General features: G+C 50.2%; 10 protein-coding genes across 10 annotated transcripts; 5 read left to right on the forward strand and 5 right to left on the reverse strand.

Moving 5' to 3' along the window:
- Positions 1 to 699: 699 nt before the first annotated feature.
- EI90DRAFT_1259899 (uncharacterized protein) lies at positions 700 to 1906 on the reverse strand. The gene is made up of 3 exons (XM_039051610.1): positions 1217 to 1906; positions 955 to 1122; positions 700 to 877 (listed from the first exon to the last, which is right to left on the reverse strand). Exons 1-2 carry the CDS (start codon positions 1749 to 1751, stop codon positions 1064 to 1066), a joined length of 594 nt encoding a protein of 197 aa, XP_038915266.1. The 5' UTR covers positions 1752 to 1906; the 3' UTR covers positions 700 to 877; positions 955 to 1063.
- Positions 1907 to 1916: 10 nt separating this feature from the next.
- Positions 1917 to 2837, reverse strand: EI90DRAFT_3061361 (uncharacterized protein). The gene is made up of 2 exons (XM_039060548.1): positions 2290 to 2837; positions 1917 to 2234 (listed from the first exon to the last, which is right to left on the reverse strand). The coding sequence occupies exons 1-2, from the start codon at positions 2799 to 2801 to the stop codon at positions 2084 to 2086; spliced, it is 663 nt and encodes a 220-aa protein (XP_038915267.1). The 5' UTR covers positions 2802 to 2837; the 3' UTR covers positions 1917 to 2083.
- A 3205-nt stretch (positions 2838 to 6042) lies between these two features.
- Positions 6043 to 8192, reverse strand: EI90DRAFT_3061366 (Alpha/Beta hydrolase protein). The gene is made up of 5 exons (XM_039060549.1): positions 8048 to 8192; positions 7854 to 7997; positions 7515 to 7792; positions 6759 to 7456; positions 6043 to 6693 (listed from the first exon to the last, which is right to left on the reverse strand). Exons 1-5 carry the CDS (start codon positions 8050 to 8052, stop codon positions 6439 to 6441), a joined length of 1380 nt encoding a protein of 459 aa, XP_038915268.1. The 5' UTR covers positions 8053 to 8192; the 3' UTR covers positions 6043 to 6438.
- A 2319-nt stretch (positions 8193 to 10511) lies between these two features.
- Positions 10512 to 11333, reverse strand: EI90DRAFT_3016976 (uncharacterized protein; the record flags this gene model as incomplete). The annotated part of the gene is made up of 4 exons (XM_039057059.1): positions 10512 to 10853; positions 10964 to 11061; positions 11124 to 11141; positions 11228 to 11333. The coding sequence occupies 4 exons, from the start codon at positions 11331 to 11333 to the stop codon at positions 10512 to 10514; spliced, it is 564 nt and encodes a 187-aa protein (XP_038915269.1).
- A 1089-nt stretch (positions 11334 to 12422) lies between these two features.
- EI90DRAFT_3145815 (ClpP/crotonase-like domain-containing protein) lies at positions 12423 to 14532 on the reverse strand (the record flags this gene model as incomplete). The annotated part of the gene is made up of 7 exons (XM_039065349.1): positions 12423 to 12836; positions 12902 to 13557; positions 13644 to 13711; positions 13783 to 13846; positions 13941 to 14022; positions 14177 to 14290; positions 14404 to 14532. The coding sequence occupies 7 exons, from the start codon at positions 14530 to 14532 to the stop codon at positions 12423 to 12425; spliced, it is 1527 nt and encodes a 508-aa protein (XP_038915270.1).
- Positions 14533 to 15178: 646 nt separating this feature from the next.
- On the forward strand, positions 15179 to 16909 carry EI90DRAFT_3061378 (cysteine desulfurase). Its single transcript, XM_039060550.1, has 5 exons — positions 15179 to 15303; positions 15355 to 15984; positions 16210 to 16371; positions 16431 to 16627; positions 16685 to 16909. The coding sequence occupies exons 1-5, from the start codon at positions 15184 to 15186 to the stop codon at positions 16752 to 16754; spliced, it is 1179 nt and encodes a 392-aa protein (XP_038915271.1). The 5' UTR covers positions 15179 to 15183; the 3' UTR covers positions 16755 to 16909.
- Positions 16910 to 16976: 67 nt separating this feature from the next.
- EI90DRAFT_2996784 (uncharacterized protein) lies at positions 16977 to 18521 on the forward strand (the record flags this gene model as incomplete). Its single annotated transcript, XM_039056220.1, has 9 exons — positions 16977 to 17067; positions 17159 to 17242; positions 17294 to 17325; positions 17385 to 17479; positions 17539 to 17629; positions 17954 to 18024; positions 18079 to 18210; positions 18234 to 18314; positions 18425 to 18521. Coding segments are annotated over exons 1-9 (711 nt in total), but the record flags the coding sequence as incomplete, so codon positions are not given.
- Positions 18522 to 19005: 484 nt separating this feature from the next.
- On the forward strand, positions 19006 to 21801 carry EI90DRAFT_3289940 (uncharacterized protein). The gene is made up of 2 exons (XM_039067195.1): positions 19006 to 19861; positions 19929 to 21801. Exons 1-2 carry the CDS (start codon positions 19414 to 19416, stop codon positions 21509 to 21511), a joined length of 2031 nt encoding a protein of 676 aa, XP_038915273.1. The 5' UTR covers positions 19006 to 19413; the 3' UTR covers positions 21512 to 21801.
- EI90DRAFT_3061383 (uncharacterized protein) lies at positions 21463 to 21798 on the forward strand. Its single transcript, XM_039060551.1, has one exon. It carries the CDS (start codon positions 21618 to 21620, stop codon positions 21789 to 21791), a length of 174 nt encoding a protein of 57 aa, XP_038915274.1. The 5' UTR covers positions 21463 to 21617; the 3' UTR covers positions 21792 to 21798.
- Positions 21802 to 23264: 1463 nt separating the features above from the next.
- On the forward strand, positions 23265 to 24297 carry EI90DRAFT_2996787 (uncharacterized protein; the record flags this gene model as incomplete). The annotated part of the gene is made up of 6 exons (XM_039056221.1): positions 23265 to 23515; positions 23585 to 23662; positions 23714 to 23816; positions 23877 to 23934; positions 23992 to 24093; positions 24145 to 24297. Coding segments are annotated over exons 1-6 (735 nt in total), but the record flags the coding sequence as incomplete, so codon positions are not given.
- Positions 24298 to 24335: the final 38 nt, after the last annotated feature.

The following is a 24335-nucleotide window of genomic DNA, read 5'->3' on the forward strand; positions in this document are numbered from 1 at the left end:
TGCAGGGAGCAGAGTCGTCGGCTTCCAGGTATGGATGCTTGACTTGGTGTTGACAATAGGCCTTACGCATGATTGTCTAGGAAAATTCGCACCATTCTCTCCCCCACGTTCACAAAATACTGCCTGGTCCAGTGCAACCCAGCATAGATGAATTCAGACCGTAGCACCACCGACACGAGATGGACTCGCTCCCACTCTTCCCCCGGCCCCCACATCAGATAACGCTTTAGTTTGAACCTAAGGTTCTTCGAATCTAATGACTGGCCAGTCAAGGATCTGCTGACTGGATCAGAATAACTACAGCATTAGGCGTACAATCCGCATTGAACCAGCGGTACGGGCTTTGGACGTATCAAGATGAGCCGTACGTTATTTGACCCGAGCAAAGCCCTATCAGATATATCATTGGGTTAGGTGGGGGTTGACATACCCCAGGCAACTTAGGTGGTAGAAACACCGAGTCAGAGATTGGATCGCTGACTCGGCTGCATGAATGGGTGATCGAGGGGTCCGAGGGCCAAGGTTTCTCCCGCCACGACGCTGTCATAAAGCTGGGGCGAACCAACTGAGGTTCAATGCCTTCATCGAGCTCTTGAAGTTAACCAAGTGAAGATCTGGGGCTGCGTAATGTACTTCGGAAAAGAAACCGTCGGTCAAAGGAACAATGAGGGTTTAAACGTCTAGCGTAGAACCATTTGTGATACGAACGCCGCAGGCTTGAAGACAGATTCAATAAACGGCTCCAGTCTACAGCACACACGTCGGAATATACTACCACACACACCAGCAGCCCACCCTAGTACTGCCAACGCACCTTTATCGCCTCCGCCGTCCACTCGCGCTCTTAACAAACCTCGCCGTCTCCCTTCGTAAGCGTCTAACAGAAAAAATCAGCATATAACGCCTTACAAACAATAGGACAGCAAAAGAAAGGAGACGTTCTTTGAAACCCACCTAGCAATCCTCTCCCTCTCGACCTCCCTCCTCTCCATTTCCTCCTGACTAATTACCTCCAACCTAGGCCCAAACTCACCCACCTCACTCCACTCCCTCCATATCCCCCTCAAGGGCTTCGGTCCTCTCTGTCCTCTCCCTCCCCCACTTCCACCACCACCCACACTCCTCCCCTCCCCACCCCTTCCATCCCCCGCACCACTCTTCCCCCCGTCCCCCGCGCCTCCCCCGCCACCCCCGCCTCGCCCCTCGTTCCACCCACCTGAGCCAGGAACCAACACCCCCCACTCGATCGCATCCTTCTTGTGCTTTAATATTTCCTCGTGTATCGCATGGGCAATGAGCGGAACTGCTTCTCCGCCAAGTCCTAAATCCGCGGCTAAAGTCTTCGCAAAAAGTTCGGGTGTAACGTGGGGTGGGTTTGGGGATTGTGGAGGAAAGGAGGATGGGAGAGGGTATGATGGGGAGGGGGAGGAGGGGAGAGGAGATAGGTCCCACTCTATATGGTCCATTAAATGGAACGTCGAGAGCTGAACGTCTAGCGCAAGGATGACTCTGCAATCCATCTGTTCTCTTGAGGTAGGAGCTCTCGTAACGAGTTTAGACCCACCTGCATTCATCACCGTTGCCGGCTCTTGTGCGGGTACTGAAGGAGGAAGAGATGGAAGAGGGGAATGCGATCGCGATGGAGACTTGGAAACTCTCCTCGAAGGTTGTTCAGATAGAACTACCTTGGGGGTATTCGCATTCGCATTCGTCTCCGTACCGACCATCATCGTAAACCTATCCACCCCCATTTCACCCCCCCAAACGTGTTCCTGGCGGACCCTTCATCCTCTTTCTTCGATCCTTCCTGCACCTCCTGATCATCCTTGTCCTGCACCACTCCCCCTTCTACACTTGACTCAGATTCAGACTCCGAGTCAGATATCTCAATATCGAAACTCGCAACGCCGGCATGTTCTTCCAGCTGAGCTCGTATAGCACCTGCCACTTGATCCACAAACGGAATCGTTGGTAGTTCGAGGTCTTGGCAGAAAATACGAGCAAACATCTCGGGGGTTAGGATTCCCTCTGTAAAAAGAACAACGATAGGAGTGAAAAGCGAAATAAAATAAAATGATGAACTTTAGTGTCCAGATGAGAATATCCAGACCCACGAACCGTTGAGATTCCACATGAAGCTGTCACGAATCCGATGGGTCTCCGTGTCAAGGTCGATACGAATTGGGATCAGGATCTCACGCGCCTGGGCGGCTTTCTCGACTTGATCAAGTGGGCTAAACCAAGACATCAGCCATGGCGCAGCGAGCACTGAAAGAAGATACAACTTACGGATATTCATGCCTCGTCTTGCTGACCCACTTACTCGAGACAAACCTACTAGGAGGTATCATCCCCAAATAACTCTTGTCCAGCTCAGCCCTCACAGGGCCATTGACACTGGCACCCGGAGAACCGACTCGACTGCCACTTCCCCCACCTCCCCCAGCACCACCTGCGCTCCCAGGCACACTGCCACTCCTCCCACCCGTCCCACTCCCACCTCTCCTCTTCCCACCTCTCTCCCCAATAGCCGTAAACTCCTCATCATCATCACTCTCCATCCCAAAATTATCATCATCATCATCGCCTTCCGCATAGTTAATCACACCTCTTCTCCTCCCACTTGTCGTCAACAACGAAGAAGCATTCACCGAAGAAGATGAAGGTGTTATATTGCTGGGTTGTAATAACAACGTTGAACCCGTTCTTAATCGTGAGATATAAGTGCTTTGAAATGCTTGGGGATGTGTGGGGACGGGGTTTAATGAAGCGTTAGGGCCTGAAGATGCTGAACCTGGCATGCCCGTGCCAGTACCATGTGGATGAGGGCCTCGTTGAGTAGCGGTTATTTGAGCATGAGTGATAGGTTTAGGTGTACCGCGTTCTGGCTGTTGTATGACGCGTGTGCTGCGTCGTGGGGCATTCTTAGGCGTGGAAGGGCCAGCATTGGAAGGAGAAGAAGTGACAGAAGGAGTGGCATAGTGTTGAGCCGTCGCAGGAACACCTTGATAATAACGAAAGATTGATTTATTATTCCCATCAACGAGGAGAGAGTGATTATTTCTTTCACCTGCTCGTCCTTTTGGTGTGGAATTTTGCATCAACTTTTTTTGGTGTCTGGTTCCTCCTCCTGACGCGGTGTCGGGCACGTTACTTATGGTGTGAATCAACTGGATCCGGCTTCGACACAAACAGTTGTCAACTCGAATAGGCAGGAAATCAGAAACTGTGGAAGGCCTTCCCCTCCCCGTTCTTCCATCCGTTTTTTCTTTGCATCTTGCTGCAGACACTGGCGCGGCCATGTCCGATGACGAGCTGGACGCCTATCTGGAGTCCCTCACATGTAAACCCCACAGAGTTATCAACTGCCGCTCCTGCAATCCGATAGGAAGGACAGACGCATCTACTAGCAAAAACTCCAAGAAGAGGGCATCCGACTTCTCACCACCACCGAGCCGTGCGGCACCCTCAAAACCAAAATCACCAACACCAAACGACACCCCCAAGAACCTCGCCGACCACTTCATCTCATGCATCGACTCTGCTTGGGAAACTGTCAATGATATACGACACTCCTTCTCCCCACCAACCATAAGTGAGGTGACTAAGAAAAGAATGGAGGAGATTTGCACGCTGTTTGGCCAACCACCGGCCCCAGATACTGCCTCCCTATCCAAAGCTCTTGAACTAGCCACCGAAACATGCAATACCCTGGCCCAGTCCAATGCCGCCCTAACAGCAGAACTGGCGAAAATGAACGACAAACACGCAGAGCCCAGCACGACGCGTAACACCGACGCGCATGAGAAGACAAACTCCCCACAAACTACCACACCCCCAACTCAAAACAGCAACAGCAACAGCTTCACACAATCAGAAAACCCCACCCCGATCAAACCAACGAGAAAAAAACTGCCCCAGCCACAACTCCCAACTCAAAAGAACCACTCTAGTCGCCTGATCATCGCCACCGACCCCCCTCTCCCCATCCATAAACGCAATATACAACCTGAATCAGTCAGATGTATTAATGCGCAACTGAAGGGAAAACACCCCACGATGAATAAGCAAGTTCTGGCTGTGTACTCCTCTGCCCGAGGCAACCTTGTCGTCGTCGGAGCGGTCGGAACACATGCAAACGACCTAGCACCCCTAAAGGACGATATAATCTGCATCATTGACGACAGTCAGCCTTACCGCACAACAGCGTGGCAAGACAAAGCACTATACCGGAAAAAGCTTGATGGTGTTCCAACCAGGGAACTACCAGGACAAACCCCTTACGCCCCTGAACAAATCCTTACTCAGCTACGGGAAGGATATGGTCCACTCTGGGATAATTTTACCCCCACTTCTCCACCAGCTTGGTTGGCAAACGATGAGACCCTACAAGTGAAACACAAGGCATCCCTGGTCTTCACTTTTGACAGCCCTGAAAAGGCCGAGCGTTTCCAGAATGCAAAGGCTTTCTATGTGTATGGTGCCCTGGCCACAGTATCTGACTACAAGGATCGCCCACGCCCGGTCCATTGCGAAAAATGCGCATCACTCCACCACATGTCTCACCAGTGCAAGACGGAACACCGGTGTCACATATGCGGCGATGAGGAACATGCAACAACTGTCCACCCTCAAGACCGACCACCAAATTGCATCAACTGCGGTGAGGAACACCCGTCATCAAGCCGCAGCTGCCGTGTGTATTGCAAGAAGGCACAAATTACACCCAAAACATCGAAAACCTGCACGGGTAAGGCTACATGCCCCACCATTGAGGTCTCAATGAGAGACAACCCGTAACTGGGATCTGCCCCTTCTTCCATTTACTTCACGTTATTTACATGACACCCACCCCTGACTTCACCAACCCGAGGATCTTCTAACACCCGACGCTACCAACCTGCCCCCACTTGAATGTATTGAAAATCCCTCATGTACGCTTCGGTGTCATCGATGGGATAGCCGCACTGCCACGTCATCACGAGGCCGCGGGGTATTAAGAGAGATTAATCATCATCATCATCAACTGTGGAAGGCGCCATTAGCGATCGCCATCATTGGTAGCAATGATGGCACCAAGCACCCGAAATCCCGTTCTTAGTGGCTCTCATATCGTGGACGTCGTATTCAGGCAACACGCCTGGTAACAGGTTCACTCTCATCTCTTCGCCTCAGGACCATCCACGCCCACTGTGGTCATTTATAAACTGACGTGCAAACTCATCCCGGAATGGGCAGCCTCCTGTCATTTTTCAATCCGTTTTTGGCCCTCAGATATCCTCTGGTCTCCGCAAAAAGTGGGAGGGGTTGTCTCTTATTGGAGGCTTGGATATTGTCTTCTCCGGGGCGCGACGGGGCAGCATGGATAATCCAATATTCACTAAAGCTGATTGATTTGCTTCAAAAGCTTCCAAACCCCAAGTGGTGCGAGGCCAAGGATCAATGCTTCTTGCGAGAACGTCTGCAGGCCGAAGTCTTAGCGAGATGACGCTGCACTATCTAGTAGAGGCTGACATGCCCCAGCCCCGTTGCTTGATAGGCGCCGCGTGGTACTGTGAAATTGACTGACCAGCAGCATCGGCGCCCAAATATTACTCCAAGGATGTCGTGTAATACGTGTCAATTTAGGGACACAATAGATCCGGCCAACCCCCGCTACATTACAGCTACGGCATGTAAAAGCCATCCCCTCGTTGGACAGTTCCGTTAAATCGTGCCGGTAGCATGACTGCAATGCTTCTGCTTCAGGCGCCCAAGCTCTCAGGCATTCGGAATCGAATCTCATCTTCGGAGCGGCTTTGTACAACACCCCCATGTAGTTCTGCAATACATACACAGTCATTCACAAACCAATAAAGCTATCACGCGTTGTTCGTGTGATGAGCACGCAGTAGATATGAAATGTAGAAACAATGCAATGGCATCGGACCAAGGCCACATCCCTAAACAAAACAAGCAACGCAGCCATAAAATGAAGAAAGGTTGTGTATACAGGGGAAGTCATAATGCAAGGCCTGACAATAAACATACACAAACGAATGTTGCAATGCAGCACCGAGGCAATGAACAGAACAGATTGTTAAAAGGAAGGGAAAAAGGATCTCGTTGTGATTGTGCCAGTAGTCGGCCACAAAGGCGGTACGGCGACAGGCAAGGAGGCGACGTGGACAAAGGGGTTGAAATATTGTGTGCTTGACGTGCTCGTTGCGAGGGGAGACGGTGGCACAGTACGATCAAGGCGCAGGGGTGGCAAGAGGTGGTGTATGGACATGAAAGGGGTGATAGCGCAGGGTGGATGACATCAGATTCGACGAATAATGCAAGGTATCTGGTAAAGCTGAAGTGGAAAACGAAATTCGAAATTGCCTGGCGAATGGCACTTAGATAAAACTGTTGGTTTAACACGAGATGGGGGGTATTCGCAATGCCTGCAAGAGTCTAGACGCCATAAATTTGCCAGTCAAAGAGCACAGCATTCCCCCAGAAGGAACGCCTGCAGGCATCCTCTGCGGCTATGCCACCGCCAAGGCCAAATTGTATCGCCTTGACTGCAGTAGAAGTTGTCGCGCACCATTCGCCTAGATTGGCGTTAGAAGGGTTGGGATTTGATGTCTTCACGAAGGCCCCCCAGCGAGCTTGGATCTCAGCTGTGAGGGTCTGCTGGTCAGGTGTAGGCGAAGGTGTGGTGCCAAACTAAAGGAATGAGTGAATAAGAAAAAACTGTATGTCACGCGGTGAGTGGATCGAAGCAAACTGACCGTGATATAAATATCGTCCTGATGGCACACTCTCCCACCCACCGTGCAGAAATCCGAAGCATCATTTCCGGCATAAGTTGCTCCACGCCTGAACAAACCGACATAGACATTTCCACCCCTTGCGGCATAGGATCTCGCAAATGACCAGCTGGGACATCTCCACGTAGCATCCGATCCTAATACCGAAAGAGTTTCTCTCGTCCGATCGTCCGGCTGACCAGGCACGACCTTCATCGAAGAAACATTATACCAAGGCGAAGCCAGAATTGTCGCCGTTCGATTTCCAAACGTTGCTTGTACAATAGGCACATAGTTCTGCTCAGGGAATCCGAGCGGTAGAGTTTCACCAATAAGGAAGCCCGCCTCATCCATAACAGTGGTGACGAGAAGAGGCTTGAGAAGGGAGGGATATGAGTTCCGGCTCAGCGATGTCGTGATGAACTGTCCATCAACGCTTGGGCGTATGGGCTCAGCAGACCCCGCAGCCGGGGAAATAGTTGACGCATTACCGAGCAAGTAGCTCTGGGTAGAAAGGAGCTGTGAAGTTGGACATGTTGCGGGAGAGCAGGGAAGCTTGGAGTAGAACCATGATTGGAGGATGTTGTAAGCAGATATAGGCAGGAAGTTGAAGTCCATAGGATCGCTCTGAATGATGCCATTCTTGAACAATTTGGCCGCAGTGGGTGCAGCCATCAGCGCTATGGGGGGGGTTAAATGTTATATGGATCAAACCAACGACGATAAACGACGACTTGCCTCGAACCATCATTCCTCCACTACTTTGCCCAGCGACAGTGATACCGTCAGGATTGCCATGGAAGCTGGGAAGCACCGATCTCAAGAAGCTTAAGGCAGTTGTGACGTCTTTGACACCAAGGTTTATACCACCGTTTTGTGAATGTGGAGGGATGAAACCGAGCACTCCAAGACGATACTGAAGGGTTACAACAATGGATCCTGTGGATAATGCAAAGGTAGAACCGTCCAGACCGGGGTTAGTCGCGGCTCCATAATAAAAGGAGCCGCCATGGATCCTGTGTGATGCTATTGGTCAACAAAAGATCCACCACCAACACTGATGATCGTGATACCCACCAAGCGAATGTGTTCAGCCCATTGCCCGATGCAGCGGCAGCAACAGGAACGTAGAGAATGAGGAAGAGGCAATCCTCAGAGTATTGGCTTGAGTCAACGGAAGACTGAGGGCACGACGGAGGCGGTGAGGCGGGGTCACCGTCACTGTTCTTGTGTATAAGTCTCGCCGCAAACGCAGATGCTTGAACACTTACGGCATCCTCCAAGCATTCGCTAGAGTCGCAGCCTGCCAACGGGCAGCCGAAGCATAACGGACCGCAAAACGCGCCACCCCATTGGAAACGGTTCCATTAGCAAAGCCGAGAGGTGTGTAAACGCCCTTTGTCACGTCGAACGATCTCTTCGGGCAACGATGGTGTTTGGGCCGGAAATGACAAAACCAATTGGAGAAAGGATGGCGCACTTTTGTTCGCGTGTGCAAAGGACCATTTGTGAGGAATGCCAATGCATTAAACGTTAAAAGAAGTATTGAGAAGGCAGTGAGGAGTAACATAATGAGCGGGAACGCTGTTAATGACAACGTCGTTGACAGTGCGGCGGGGGTTTCGGATGAGATAGGAAACGATGGCGTGAGGAGTATCTAGTTGAAAAACGAGAGGACAAGCAATAAAAGACTCATTAAAATAATTCGTGTTTGTACAATGATTGTTGAAAGGTACAAAGGCCATTGAATTACACGAGCAACTATACATAAATTAAATGACCCGCCCCAAATTCTCGGCGACGACAGTTCCTGGCTATTTCCGAGGAAAAGTGAGAGATCCTTGCTTGGCGAATTTTGGTTCTACGCGCGTGAATAACGCAAAAGTCCCATATCCTCACAGAATCCTGAGCTCGCGAAGCATCATTTTTTGTCCGTGGGAATCCAAGTGGTCACACGCGGAAATGCAAGCCAGAAAGGTGAAAAACGCACCATGTTTACCACGAAAAAATTTTTTCATAAAGAGGGTTACGTAAGGTCCACCTGGGAGAGGCTTTTGCGGTGAAAACAAATATGGGACACGTTAAGTTCCAAACTGGACAATCGATCGAAGTGAATGGCATGTAACTCGATCCACAAAGAAAGTATGCGTAGTGTTCTTTTATCTGCAGGATATTGATGGCACCCGTTCCCTGTACCTATAAGCTTCACTGCCCATGCGCCAAAGGCGATGAAGGCTCTGCCAGGTAGTTGGAACCCTCATAATAAAAGTGGCTTGGTCGTACGTCGTCCCTTTCTTCCCCATAGGTCAAGTGAGTCTTTTGACCCTTGGGCGGCCAATTTTTCGTCCAGGTCTGGGTTCACGAGCAGGCTGTACGCACACCAATAGATCGATTTACTAGAATTTCAACAGGAATAGATATCCAAAGTAGCGCATGCGAGTCTTACCTTCACTTTGGCTGCGCCCGTATCCTCTTGCCCAGGTGTAGGATGTCACCATAAGGATCTATCGGGATACTAGTAGGACATTGATAAAGTATTCGGATCTTACAATTATCCTTCTACACGACCGTTGTTTAATTGCATTCTTGTTAAGTGGGATATATAGATGGCACCTTCGGTCGTTGAGTCGATGAGAACAGTTTCAGGCGAGAGCTAGTAAGTAATGCGGGTTTCAAGCTATTAGAAGGAATGACGCCACTCCCACGCAGTCTAAAAGATTACATTTCGGGAGAAACCAGAGGAGTTCTAGTGCTGGCAAGGCTGATCATTCCTTGGGTCAGTTTTCAAGAACGGTAATTTGAAATGGGATCGGCCATTGAATAGAGCTAGGCAGCAAATGGTCGCCGAAAGCGGTCATACTGGCCTTAGTTCATCAGGCCGGATGCGTCGCTGCTCAGCTCTGTGCCTTATCTCAAGGTCCTGCCGAATCCAAGCCGTGCCGCTCAGCCACTCTGCATTTTTGCTTTTCGCCAGCAGACACCGTGCCAAAGTAGGCTTGAATTGCTTCGGCTGTTGTAGGTGATTACTTGCGCAACACATCTGACCTCAGGCCAGTAGGACTAAGCGATGTGGCTCATCCAACATCGAACATCGATTCCTGTAAGTTAACCCGTACGTTGCCTTACTTGCATACGTAGTATGTCATCGTGGCCATCAAATCCACATACCGCAACTGAGAGTCATTACCCTACTGTGGCTTCGGTGTGAGTATGGGAACATGAACATACTATTCATCGGACGCGGAGGGCTTCTGGTTGATATTGGGTCCATCTACACGGTGTGCCTTATTGTGGGACTGAGCTTGCGCTGTTATTCCACAAATATGAGCTGCCAGTGCTCCAGATTCTATGTAGCGTGGTCCTTCGCTCGCGATTAGGGTACCATCACATTTGTACGACACTGTTTGGCCGAATAATCCGAGCGCTAGTCCCAGGACACTTACATCCATTGGGTCATGATTTCTCTCACCGGCCAGGCGCCAGCTTTAGGGCAACCTTGCTTTGGGGTGGTACGGTGCAACGCAACACGGCCAACTCACTTTAACTGTCCCAATATGCCTGCGGTCAAACTCCTGGCTCTGCTTTTTTCACCAACCCATTCATTAGTAATCTTGGCGCATTTGTGCTTTCAACTGAGGGGTACAATGCCAACATGAACGATTCCAGGTCCGACGAAAACACATGGGGTCCCTTTCCCGTCAGGGTTTTGTGTGTGCAAGGACGCCGAACCGGGGTTCATTCATCTATCTCCCCAAATTTATGTTGCAGCTCATCATTCAACTCTTTGTAGATCGCTCGTTTCTGCCCTGTAATTCTCGTTCGCAGCGCAGTTTCACTTTCTAGTTCGAAACCAAACATTCGCTTCCGGAAGGACAAGTTAACTGCAACGGCTTCTTGCTTCTTTGCTTCTTTCCATTCCTCAAACGGTGGATGGAATGCCGATTTCCACAGGATGACATTTCCTTGAGGTGCAATACAGCCTTGTATTGGATCGCCCTTATCTCCACCAGGAGGGCTTCTGAGCGGAGTTGGGCTGTCAAATGATTCCCAATGCTTTCCCCCCCAGTTCTCAGGATGCTATTGTTATGGGTCAATGGGACATGAATAGTATCCCACGCCTGTTCCTACCATATTGCAAAGCCTGGGTACGGTGCGCCGCCCTGCAACCATTACTACTAGTCTCTTACATGACATATTTGGCAGCCCAAACCCAAGGACCCGGACCCGACGGAGACATGAACCTGAGCAAACTGCCGATGCCGAATAGCGTTGGCACCTTCGCACACTAGACCCGCAGCTGGGAGTTGTATGTGCGCGAATTACAAATACAGGGTTTCTTTCTCACACCTTGCTTTGTGAGAGCGTCTAATTGACTGCCATCATCATTCTTGACGACCAATGACAATCCCATCCAATGCAGCCATGTGGAAATCCTCGATACAGCCGCTCACGGGGATAGTAGATGGGACTTCCACTTCCCTCAGGGTTTTTGTGTTCGATAACGCTCGGGAAGAAATTGGGTGAAACCAAAGATTGCTGGGCTCCTGGCTTGTACATTCACTGCATTTTGAGCCCGAATTTCCTGCACTATTTCTGGTCTTCCGACGGAACTTTTTTATAGTTCACGCAGTGCAGGAACCACGTCTCCCTGACTGACACCTGTATTGCTTTGGACTTCGCCAGAAATTTCGGGGGACTTAGAAGCAGTAGTTCTGGTTGACGCTTCCCAGGCTTGGGGCCCAAGTTTCAGCAACGTATCTGTGACGTTGTCAGCTTTGTGTCAGGACACACTCAGCGCGAATGTATTCTGTCTGGACTACAGAGGGTTCCAGCTAGAATCCTATTTTGGACTGCTTCGGGGCTGATGGCTCGCATCTATAACTACTTGTGTGCTTTCTAGACTTATGTTGTTCAACTCGACATGCCAGACTTATCCGGGCTATATATCTATGGTCTCTTCTCTGGTGGCTCATGTTGACCCTCTCCCAGTGAACTACAATCCAACTTGCAAAGACGTCGGGTTTTCCTGAGGTTGCCAATCTATGATTTTGTTATCTGCGGTATATGGGAACGCACGTGTCGTATCCCCACCTATCGGGCATATAGATGCTCAGCCAGCAAGCGCCCCAGCAGCAACGCATCCACACATAGGCAGCTCATGATCACCATCAATATTTTTCTGGGCCTTACTATCGTCTTGCGGGATGTCTGCCTGCAGTGGGAGAGCTCAGCTGTTCCCCCCTGCGCTGCCTCGCCCGCCGCTTCATACTGGCAAGAGGTGTCACGGCCCCGGGCGCCCTACCTATATGCTTGTAGGGACCCATGACCAGGCCTTTTCCACCTCACTCTGCTCTATCATTACTCGGGTCACCCCCATCGTTTGCACCGGATTGGATGCTCCGATGACGGTAATTTTTGCCTGCCAGGAAAACCCTACACGTGTGACGGTGGTGGCTGCATCATGAAATGCACGAACCACATAGCTATGAAGTTGAGCACACTTAATAATTCTAGGCTCATTCCGTGGAGTACATAAGGAGTTAGGACTCAAAGTTTGTGCACCTTGGGAACAACGTTGGTCCTTGGACTACGCGATGCTCGGCAACGCGGATTCGGATTCGGTCGACATCCCCCCACTGCACTTCGCTACTGCCATGTCTTCCATCTGAGGTACTCTCCTTGGAAAGTTTCGCACTGTCTGTCGATGACCTCCCCCACCTTGGCTCTGACCCCCTTCTTCCCACTTTTATTAACTTCAAGCCGCTCCACAACCTCCTCTCTCGTTAATGCATTCTCTCCGCCGTTGTCGCTCATAACAAGCGCCCTGATTTCACTTTCGGTCGGCAGAGCGTAATGGGAGAGGCTGATTTGGACGGATGTACGTGGAGTTTGAAGACGCGGCGCGTTTGAGACGTATGGAGAGGTAGGGTCAAAAAAAGTCGAGATGATCTGGGACTGAGAAATTTCGGGGAGGGTGGAGGGAGACCAGTTTGGTCGGGATTTGGATTTTTCAAAGAGAACGGCTGTCACGCCTGTGATAAAGTCAGGTGAGCCGCCCGACTGCCGAAAAATACAATAGATATCAGATCCGGAAAGGATTGCAGGGAACAGGAACGGTTACTTACGCAAAATGCGTTGGCAATTCCCAATTCCATCTGCAGTGAATCGCTTAGCCTCCAATCCTCTCTGCTTGCCCTCCTAACAGCCTCAAATGCAACCCTCAAACTCGTTGGGCTCCTCATGTTCAACACTTCCAGTGTCTCCTTCGCCCACTTACTGACCTTCTCCTTATCCTCCGTATTTCCAGAAAACGCACCATTCGAAAATTTTCTCAGTGTATCGAAAACACCCTCAATATCCTTCACCCCGAATGCTAAATCCAGTGCGACTCGAACAGCTCCTGTACTGATCATAAGCTGATCCACTCCCATTTCCTTCTCCCTTTCCGCGTCTACATCCAAACTAAACTCTTCAATAGTTTCATTGATAACCTTGTCATTGGGCTCCTCCAATCCTCCCAATCGTTCGAGTAAACTTGGTATAATGCTAGAATCGACGTAATGAGTTGCCAGGCCGAGTCGGAAAACTTCATAGCCTTTGATAGTTTCTCCCGTTAGAGCAAGATAAGTCCCTATTTCGCCGTCGAGGCGAGGACGGGAGAGGATATATGTTGTTCCGACGTCGGGAGCATATCCTATCTTGGTTTCAGGCATGGCGAAGAGGGTTGAAGGTGTTGCGATGCGAAATCGAGCATACGCTGAGAGTCCGACGCCACCGCCCACTGAGTCCGAGGCAAATAGGCAGAGATTACGAGAATGGTGTCTTGTAAACTGGGCGCGGCCTAACGATTGAAGGTGTGGCACCTACTAGTTATACCCTCCATCACGGAGATATAGGGCTTCTGCAGTGTTGCTAAATCATAGTCTAGTTGGAATCTGGTAGGGAAAGAGGATGACAAAATAAAAGGGTTGAGGATTTGGACATGCAGCCGGAAGATGAGGCTCACTCGCTCTTAAAGTAGTCTAGTGCCCTCTGTCTTGTTTTCTCGTTTGCAGCATACTTGACAATGGCTAAAGGTTATGAACATATTAGAAATTTCTGGAAGGTTTCAGAAGATAGGCCCTCCAGACAGCAATTGCATATGTCCAAGGAGACAAAACATACTTTTAACTTCACCGCCGGCACAATACGCTCTTCCGATTCCTTTACTGATGATCATCTTACACAGGTTTGAATTGTCCCACTCCTAAAAACGTTTCTCAAATCAGAAGAGTTTGAGTGGAGAGGGAGAGCAGTTCAACACCACATTAGAAATGTGGCAGCCGATGTCATAACGGCCCAGAATAGAGTTCAACTTAAGCAATCGTGGCGTGAGGCTGCGCGCGAGTATGATACTTCACCTTAATCTTTGGTGATATAAGATTGATCATCCCTTGGTCAAGAGCATTGAGAGTTTTTGGCTGATTGAGTATGAACGTCCGGGAAGAGTATGCAGACTCAAAGAGGACGGGAGTCTAGTTGAGAAAGAGTGATGAATTTTTTATATTTAAAGAATTCAATTTGCGGGGCATGGAGATTATGGCGTCAATTTGGCCGTAGTTGCAACAGAAGCAAACAAGAGACATGCCTCGTCTGGAAATACGTTATCCCGTCTATCAGGGGCGCTGCTGGAATCGCCAGGTGGAGAAGCAGTTGTCATATGTCTTGAAACAGCAATCAATCTCGTGGTGGGTGCAGATGCAAGAGGACGACGCATGACACCACCCCAGATACTCGTTCTAATCGAGGCTGAGAATGGTTGGAAAGCAAATGTAGGTCCTATGCGCAGCATGGACGCTGCTTGCCCACAATGCGTTACTCTGGTCGTGGTGGAGAAAAGTGCAAAGTGACTGGAAAGTTGTGCGATGCTTCCCACGCCTGATACACACGTGACGCGTCATGTAACATCATATTTGCGATATCCCTCAGTCACCTCCCCTCCATTCCTCACACCAACATCTTCTCATCCGTAAAGCAAGCGGGATTGTTTGCCATGATACTCTCCAAGGCGTTTCGATCTGCCACTCGTAACGGCGCGGTCTCTAAGGCCGCAATCTCAGCTGTGGCGTCGCGTGCAAGGAGAAGCTTCGTTCAACCTACCACTCTCGATAGGGCGGCTGTCATTGATCTCCCGAGTGTTTCCGAAGACGTCGTTTCCCCGAATCATGGTAGCTATTATCTCTCATGTAGCCGTTACTTGGGACGGCGGTGCTTACTGGGTCGTCTGTTGCAGGCTCGCTCGGTTTCACGCTCGAGCCAGTGAGGCGGAATGACCGTCCTATCTACCTTGACATGCAGGTAGGGACTAGTACTCTCCACCTTATCGAACCCCTCATGGGGCTTGTTCCTTTCGCAGGCGACGACACCGATGGACCCTCGAGTGCTCGATGCAATGCTGCCCTACTTGACAGAGCAATATGGCAATCCCCATAGCAGGACCCACTCTTATGGATGGGAGGCAGAGGCTGCCGTTGACGCTGCTCGCAAGGCTAGTGTTCTGGCTTTTCCATTGAGACTTGCTTACCATCGCCACCCACAGCATGTGGCTGACCTCATTGGTGCTGATGAGAAAGATATTGTTTTCACTTCTGGCGCCACCGAGTCAAATAATATGATCATCAAAGGCGTTGCACGCTTTAACAAGGAACGGCGGAGACATATTGTCACCACACAAACTGAACACAAATGCGTGCTTGACTCATGCCGAAACCTATCCGAAGAGGGTTTCGATATTACATATCTCCCCGTTCAATCGAATGGCGTTATTGATCTGGCACACCTCGAGGCGGCCATTCAACCTGGCAACACTAGCTTGGTCTCCGTTATGGCGGTGAACAACGAAACAGGCGTTATTCAACCCATAAAGGAGATAGGAGAACTCATTAAAAAATACAAGGGGGTATATTTCCACACGGATGCTGCGCAAGCCACTGGGAAAATACCACTCGATGTGAACGAGATGAACATCGACTTGCTGAGTATTTCGGGGCATAAAATTTATGGGCCTAAGGGTATTGGTGCCGCTTACGTGAGAAGGAAACCTCGAGTGAGATTAGAACCGATAATCAGTGGCGGTGGCCAAGAGAGAGGGCTGAGGAGCGGGACCCTTCCTCCCCCGTTGGTTGTGGGTCTTGGGGAGGCCTGTCGAATTGCGACTCGCGAGATAGTTGTACGTATATTCCCTCTCCCATACTTCTCCGTTGCATTGGTGGCCCCATGATTATATTCTGCACAAGGATGTAACATGTCCTTCAAGGTAGTCGAGTGACAGTTTGAAGTTCGAGCTGTCGACTTGGCAGTGACCAGCCGTGCAGGGGTGCTGAGTTGTTGTCCTTCCATTCTTCTTCACTTATTTCTTTCACCGCTGTCCACTCACGCTGCTGTTGTGCCATAGTTCGATCATGCGTATGTAAGCAAGCTCTCCCAGCGCCTCATCAATGGGATTATGTCGAAAGTGGAGCATGTTGTACGGAATGGTGACCCGAATGGGTATCCGGGTTGTGTTAACCTCAGTTTCGCATATGTCGAGGGCGAAAGTCTTCTAATGGCTCTCAAGGTGATTTCTTCTGCGTACTCCTTTTCTCGGTTTTGCGCTAAAGCCTGGATTTCTGTCAGAAAATCGCTTTATCCTCGGGCAGCGCGTGCACCTCAGCTTCCCTTGAACCGTCATACGTCCTACGAGCACTCGGGGCTGCAGAGGATATGGCACACTCCTCTCTCCGCTTTGGTATAGGTCGTTTTACAACCGAGGCGGAGATCGATTATGTAGTGGCTGAGATTGTAGAAGTTGTCAATCGATTGCGTGACATGAGGCATGTTTTCCTTTCTGCTCCACTAGAACATTTTATCTGAGACACTTTACCCAACAGCCCACTTTGGGAGATGGTCCAGGAAGGAATCGATCTAAAATCCATTGATTGGTCCCAATCTCAGCATTAAGAATGGGCCAGTCCGTTTGTTTTGAGGATCCCCTGATATGAGACCAAACTACATACATTGGAAATGTCATTTTCGCTGCTTGTGGATTCCTTCCATGCATGCTCCGGGCAGTTGTTTTGGAGGTGAATTCAAGGATGCCTGTTCGGAGTTTCAAATAAATTTAGAAGTCCGCCGGAAGCACCCGAAGCGGCAATAGCCTTCCAACAAAAGCTTGAACGGTTGCAACATTCTGAAAAGACAAGAAAATCGTTGCGGAAACCGACCTCAACTCCAGGAGAACATAAAATGTCGTCTCGTAGGCTGTACCTTGGCCGTATGTTGTTTTTCCCTTTCTCCTTGCGTCCTGCGTAATACGTTCCCGACCATCAACGCCTGAATTGCGCCGTTGTCATCATAAAACACAGGTCTCCCGACGGATGCCCAACAGTCAGACGTCCAAAAGCTTTTTGATGGGTATGGGCCCGTCACCGAATGTCGGGTTATGACTGGTCCGTTAAATACTGGATACAAATGACCTGACTGTTGATGCGCGCTTGCAGGATTTGGCTTCGTTGAGTTCGAGAATCCCAAAGTAAGCGCGTTGGATAGTCTACGCGAAACACATTGTTAATACGTGGGCTGTCTTGGTAGGATGCCGAGGACGTCGTGCAGAAATTCAACGGAACACAATTCATGGGTAACAGTATAATTGTGGAGTTTGCCCGTGATAACAGGCGTCGTGACGAGTGAGTACTTGTTGACATGTGGCAACTATTGGCGTTGATCTTTGCCAAACGTAACTCAGACGTCGTCGTGACCCTCCCCCTCGTGCTAGGAGACCTCCTCCAGGCCATCGTGTCATTGTCACTGGCCTGTCCAGGGATACGAGTTGGCAAGTGAGTATCCTCTTTCATGTCTATTTAGGAACGCCCTTCGTTATGGCTTGGAATGGGGCCGGATATTTTGATGGTACTTTGTGCGGTTGAGTTAATGGACAAAGGCTCTCCTGTCGGATCTCGCGGATCGGATTTGGTGATTCACCGAACTTCCCTGCGTTGGTGCGAAGAGCATTGGACTTTACGGCCACCTTTACATGTAAACCGCGGTGGATGCCTCTTTGTGCTGCCTTTTGGACCCGGCCCGTCCCTCTGTTCCTACCCTTGGAATGGATTACCCGCCTGGATGGAACCTCACCCCAACTTTGGCCTACCTCTTTCTAGGATCTCAAGGATTTCGGTCGTGACACCGGTGGTCAGATTACTTTTGCCGACATCGACTATCCTGGCAGCGGGTGGGTTACGTTTGGGTTCATCATCACTTCAGTGATGTACAGCTCCTATTACAGGATTCTCGAATACGTCACTCAGGAGGATGCCGATGATGCGGTGAGAAAGCTCGATGGCAAGGACCTCCGTGGCGTTAGCGTTCGTGTCGAGCATGGAGATGTGAGTTGTTCGCACTGTCCCCACTTCGATTCGTTTATCCTTCTCCGTAGAATAGTAAAGACCGCTACCGTGATCGTTCTCCGCGACGCTCTCGTTCGCCTCCGCGTCGGTATGACGAGCGCTCTCCTCCCAGGAGGTATTATGATCGTGAACGTTCCCTCCCTATAGACGGGATGACTATACCCGCCGCCGCTCGCCGCCCCCAAGGCGGGACGACAGGGAGAGGGATTATGATAGGCGTGACAGGGATCGTGATGATTTTAGAAGAGATGACAGAGATAGGGAATTTGATAGGCGCGATGACAGGGACCGCCACAGGGAATATGATCGCAGAGATGACCGCGAAGCGAGATACTGACTGGTAAGCTAGACACTCTTATGGCTATCCTTTTTTGACTGACTGAGGCTCCTGGGTCCAGCTTTTACAGGTCAATTAACCGTTTGATTGTAAAACTGGAAAGGATAAGGCTTGAATCTGTGGTTGGCGTATAACTATTTCCTCTGTCTGCGATGAAGCGCGATTATTCGTGTCTTGAATGCTTGTGGTGCTCCATTTGCGTAGCTTGGGCTCGTCCTTTTTGATAGATCGTGCTAGGCGTTGCAATTCGGCTCCACCTCCCTTGCTGTGTTCGTCGTCTCCCTCCTGGACTCGTCAGGTTCTGTTTATTACCTCTTCTCGTTGCGTAGTTATAATCTCATTTTTGCATGCCCCGAACTATTCGTCTCATCATTATCTGATGCATCCCACCATGTCTGACTTTTGAATGCGCCACAACATTCGTGATGTCTTGTGATGAGGGAAACTATGATCGAATCTGTGGCTATGCCTGTCAGATCCGAGAACATTTCACTTTTATTCTCCATTACCACACCCATACGCTCAGCACTCGAGAATTGTAGGAGCTAGCAGTGGAACGTATTAGATGCCCAGAACCAAGTGTCTGGGATCATAAGCCCGCTCGTGTCTGCAGGGCTCCCTCGATGGTTGCAATTGGCGACCGGCAGAGGCAACCGAATTGCGTATCAGAATCATGATGGGATGCTGAAAATGTAGACCCCTGCCAGTCCATTGGATGATCTTTATAAATGACGTTTAGGGACACCGGGTACTCAAGTTTGCACCCTCGTTCCCTCCCTTTGTTCCTTCCTTTTCCCTTGCGATCCTTCCAACCCCATCGCTATTCAGAGGAGCTTACGGCCACCCTGGTGCTGAAATTGGAGTGGCTTCGGAAGTGATGCCCCCCGCTCTCGTTGACATCATCGAAAGCTCCCATCAATTTGTGGACCGTTTATCCGCCCGCTTCAGTGGGCGGGTCTCAGCCTCCCAAAACCGTCGTGGTTTGACCAGAGGCAAGCGTAATATCCATCCACGGGCACTGCATAGAGGAGCCTCTACCCTCTCTCGTAAAACTGAGGGGAGTGATGAGAGGGCTGTCACACTCAGTGATCCAGCACTTATTGAGGACCGATCGAAAGCATTGAAACCGAGTGTTGGGGTGTGTGCATACCTGTACTGTGGACACAGCCCTCGCAGCGGCGCCTCCAGAAGAAATTTGAACTTCACCGCAGCCGAGACCTCAACCAAGATTCGGCCAAGAGCTACCCAGAAGCCTGGTCAGGGCGTCGCCGTGTCTACCGCCATTCTAGCATCCATCCTTAGTGCCGTACTCACCATTGCGTTGTGTAAGCCTCCAGCCATTAATCCATTCCCTCAGGATTGAGCTTATTAGTTACTCTTTGCGCAACATAGGTATTCTTTTTTATAAATATGGTTTGTCACGTTTTAAAGCCTGGCGTAATCAGCCTCCAAAGAGCAAGGCTTCCGAAGCCAACTCCGTCGATACCACCGCGAAGGAAAGAAAGAATTCAGTCCTTTTAATTGCGGAAAGCCCACGCTACTCCCTCCCTTCAAACCCATTCCAGTCCAACCCGGTCCAGCCGCGTATCCAGGAGGGACCATATGATGATACTTCCCCGGAAATGGATCCTGTTGCTCGGATGCGCCCTATCTCGCTTGCACTAAAGCAACAATATCAAGCCAGAAAGGCTGAGGCGACCCAAGTTAACCTCGAAGAGAGTGGTGTTGCACCTAGCCCTATGTCCATAAGCATCCCCCTGTTCGTCAAGACACACCACATGCAACAATCTTCTAATTCTTCGAGTGTAACGGTCGTCAACCAACATGGAATCCCTCCCACTGTATTCAAAAATCCTTCATTGGGTGATTTCAATAACTATAGTCTTCCTCATATAAAACCTATTTCTAAGGCTTTAGACGCTCCCCCCGCCATGACCAGAGAGCCCTCCCAGGACCTTATAAAACGCAAGCCTGTCCCAGATCCCGAACGGCGAAGACATCATGAGCGTGGGCACTCCCATGAACGCCATGGTCGCAATCGCAGCCGAAGTCGCAGCGAAACACGACCAATATCAAGTCGTCCCGGTACCCCTAGCCTTTCGAAACGAACACGACGGCCTCTCGCCGCAACCCAGGACGACTCTTCAGAGAGTGGACAGGAACTGAGCATCCCTGACTTCCGGTACGATGTACCTAATACGCCTCGGTACTCCTCGCTTCCGCGGAACCAGTACCGCCAATCATCCCAGCCGAATCGTACGGCTGAATCTGACAAGACCCCTCCATTTTTTCCTCCCACGCCCCCCTCTGTTGCTGAGTACCTGGCTAATTTTGAAGCCCGATCAAAGCAGGACCGAGCGACCGATCTCCCTCTTCCACGTCTTGTCAAAGTAGTGGGTACCTTCCCGCCTTCACTTCCCGATGAAATGGAAGTCACACTCAATGAAACGCTCCGCCTTATACGAGTTTTTGCCGATGACTGGTGCTATGTTCGGAGGCTCTACCCTTCCAAACCCGGAGATGAAAATGAGAAGCAGGCGATGCAAGTTGGTGCTGTCCCTTTGCTGTGCCTCGCAGAGCTGGACGGCACGCGGGTCACAAGGCCAGCCGCGGTTACACCGGTGAATGTTACGAAAGTTGATGCGAGCGCTCAACCAGGTACTCAGGAAACGAATAATACTTCACCAGATTCCTCAGAAAGTCAGCACACCGATTCCGGATCAGGGTCATCCAAAGCGAACCCTCGTTCGGGTTGGTCGACCGACATGACGCCCTCGACGCCGATGACCTCCCCTGATCTTGGCATTACTTCTCCGGAATCCAAGGGTAACACCCTGACGAAGCAACCCTCGGGTAATCAGCATGCCCAAATTCCTAGGTCTCTCCCTCAACCCCCTGTCCCCGCCGTGAGACAGATCGCAGATACGGTGCATTCGCGGAACGGGAGCTCTGTCGATAAGATACGTTTGTCGTGATTCCTTGTTTTGTCCTACTCAACGCGGACCGATATCATCGCCTCACTCATTTACATCGTTCGTTTTCTTTCTCTCTACCCCACATCCTATCGATGTCGCGTCTGGGATGCTTTACGTGCTTCTTTTTGGTGGAACCTGCACGCACTCGTGGAAGTCCGGTTACTTAGGGTTGGGGGAACTAACCCTAGGTCCTTCCCTTCGTTCGTTCCTCTTGTTAACTGGCATCTATCGGACTTTTGATTTGTGGATATGTAACAAATTTATGCTTCGTGGAGAATAAAACCGTTATCAAGATTATGTCGACGGACAGATTATCATGTGTGCTGGCCAAATTTTGCCATAAATTTCTTGGTTTCGATCGAGGCCGATGATAGTCGCGAGGTTACGGTCATGAGAGGATCACCGAACTAGCCCGGTCCAGGAAAGGAAGTTCTTTCCGATAGATCAGGCTCCGCGCATAGAAATTCAACGATAGAACCTGACACTGACGTGCGCATGTTACTAAATGGCAAAGGCCCGGCGTCGCGAGCAACTTGGTTCTGAATAAAGGTCCGAGGGAGCGACGGAATTAAGGCCTAAGACATCGAAAGAGATAAAAGAGATATGGCTGAACTGCCCCGCGTCGCGACAAAAACTTATCCTGACTGGTCTTTTTTTGAATATATTGTAGGCTAATGAAGAGACAGATAGCGCTGAGGCAGGCTCCTGCCCAGTCGGTCTTGTCCGAATTGTCGACTGATCTCCGCAGAAGTGCTGACACTAAGACGAGTAGGAGGGGGTGGTCCAATTTCTTCTCAGTTCGGCATCCCATGATGCTGAAGGGTGACATTATATTATCAAGGAAGCATTCGCATTTGCATCATTTGGGACCATCTAGAGAAGCCTCGATCCTAGAAAAGTTGTGATGAAGGCCTCTCGAGATCCCAGCCTCCTAATGTAGGGGAAAACACCTGATGCCAATCTCATCGCCGCCGTCCGTCCCTTTTTCTTTGGTAATCTCAATCATCAATGTATAAAGAATATTACTTGGCCTCTTGAAACGCCACAGGCTCACCGGATAAACACATTATCCATACTTTTCTTCGCGTTGATCCCCACTCTTAGCGCAGCACAGCTTCTATGTCTTCGGTGCGCCTGCGCATTGATGGATCACAGCAGCACATACCCTTGATCCAGGGAACAGGTATGAAGGCTCTCCCGTTCAGCAACCCGGAGTTCCTCGCCGCTTGGCTTGGGATAATGATGACAGTACCTGGGTTCGTGATGAACATAGTTTGCAACACGGAAATCCCTGAGTGGCAAAATTACACTTATAATGAGCGACTTTGTCGAAGTATATCGCTGTCAAAAGATGGCTGCAGCATCTTCAAACCGTTGTGACTGATGCTGAGCGGATGAGAAAATCTCGAAAGTCAACAAGGATAGGATCATCCTTAGTTCTCGAGACTGGTGACAAAGATCCCCGCGTCGGACCCTTCGCAAGCAAGCCGCTATCAGACTGAACGGACTCTGAAGCGTCTCGCTTGCACGATTACTGCATCATATTAAGAACAGAAGACCCTTGAAATACTTCAGCATGGCCGCTGGATGGTCGCTGGACATCGCGAGGTGCCCATTATGTAGGATTCAGGAGATGGGCCCCAGCACTCTTGCAAGCCCGTGGGCACCATAACTACAGTTGAGTTCCCCAATCGCGCAACATCCCAGCGTGACCAACGCAGAAACATTTGAATCAGTCTCCCTTGCGGCCATACGTTAGTAAAATGCTGTCCTATTTGGTGGAGTGTGAAGCACTGCCACTCGACATTGTGCGAACGGACATGGCGACTTTCGTTCGAACGGGTCGAAAGATTGTCGCCATCGGGCGAAACTTTGCAGAACATGCCAAGGAGCTAGGGAATACGTCACCTAGAGAGCCATTTTTCTTCTTGAAGCCAACATCGTCGTACACTCCCAACAAAGGAATCATCGAGATTCCGAAGGGATGTGTCGTTCACCATGAGGGTAAGAATAAAACGTAGCATTGCGAGGAATGCGTCTCACACGTGCTGATGCGGAAATGGACTCCCATAGTTGAGCTTGGCGTGGTGATTGGCAAGGGCGGACGTGACATATCGAAGTCGGATGCCTATTCTTTCATCGCTGGCTATGGTTCGTGACCACGTACCTTTGAGTGCTAGGCGTGCCCAATGGCCTTCGCAGCACTAGCTATTGACATGACCGCGCGGAATATTCAAGAAGACGTGAAGAAGAAGGGATTGCCCTGGTCCACCGCGAAAGGCTTCGACACATTTACACCTATCAGGTTAGCAATGCCAAGGGCATTTTCCCTGTCCCCTGCATCTATTTTTTTTTGTCCCCGTAGCGAATTTATACCGAAATCTGCGATTTCGGACCCGCACAATGTTAACCTCTGGCTCAAGGTACACTCCACAATGCCCTTTCATCTCTCATCACACCTCCACTCATCTTTCCTTAAGGTGAACGACGATGTTAGACAAAATGGAAATACAAAGGACATGATATACAAGATCCCTCGGTTAATTGAGCACGTTTCATCTATCATGACCTTTGAGGGACCTGTCTTCTTCTGCATTCAACGGCATCGTCTAATTCAGGCTTAAACTTCCTAGGAGGGTGATCTACTTCTCACTGGGACGCCATCAGGAGTAGGCCCTATCCGTACTGGGGACAAGATTACAGCCGGGCTTGCTCTACCGCAGTCCACGGAAAATATTGTTTCGCTCGAACTTCACGCAATTGATCGAGCTGGAGGTTACCGTTTCACACCATGACTGTGAGTCATCAAACTCAACTCGCCGCT

Source organism: Cantharellus anzutake, assembly GCF_015039405.1.
Source record: "Cantharellus anzutake strain C23 chromosome Unknown EI90scaffold_29, whole genome shotgun sequence".
NCBI lineage: Eukaryota > Fungi > Basidiomycota > Agaricomycetes > Cantharellales > Hydnaceae > Cantharellus > Cantharellus anzutake.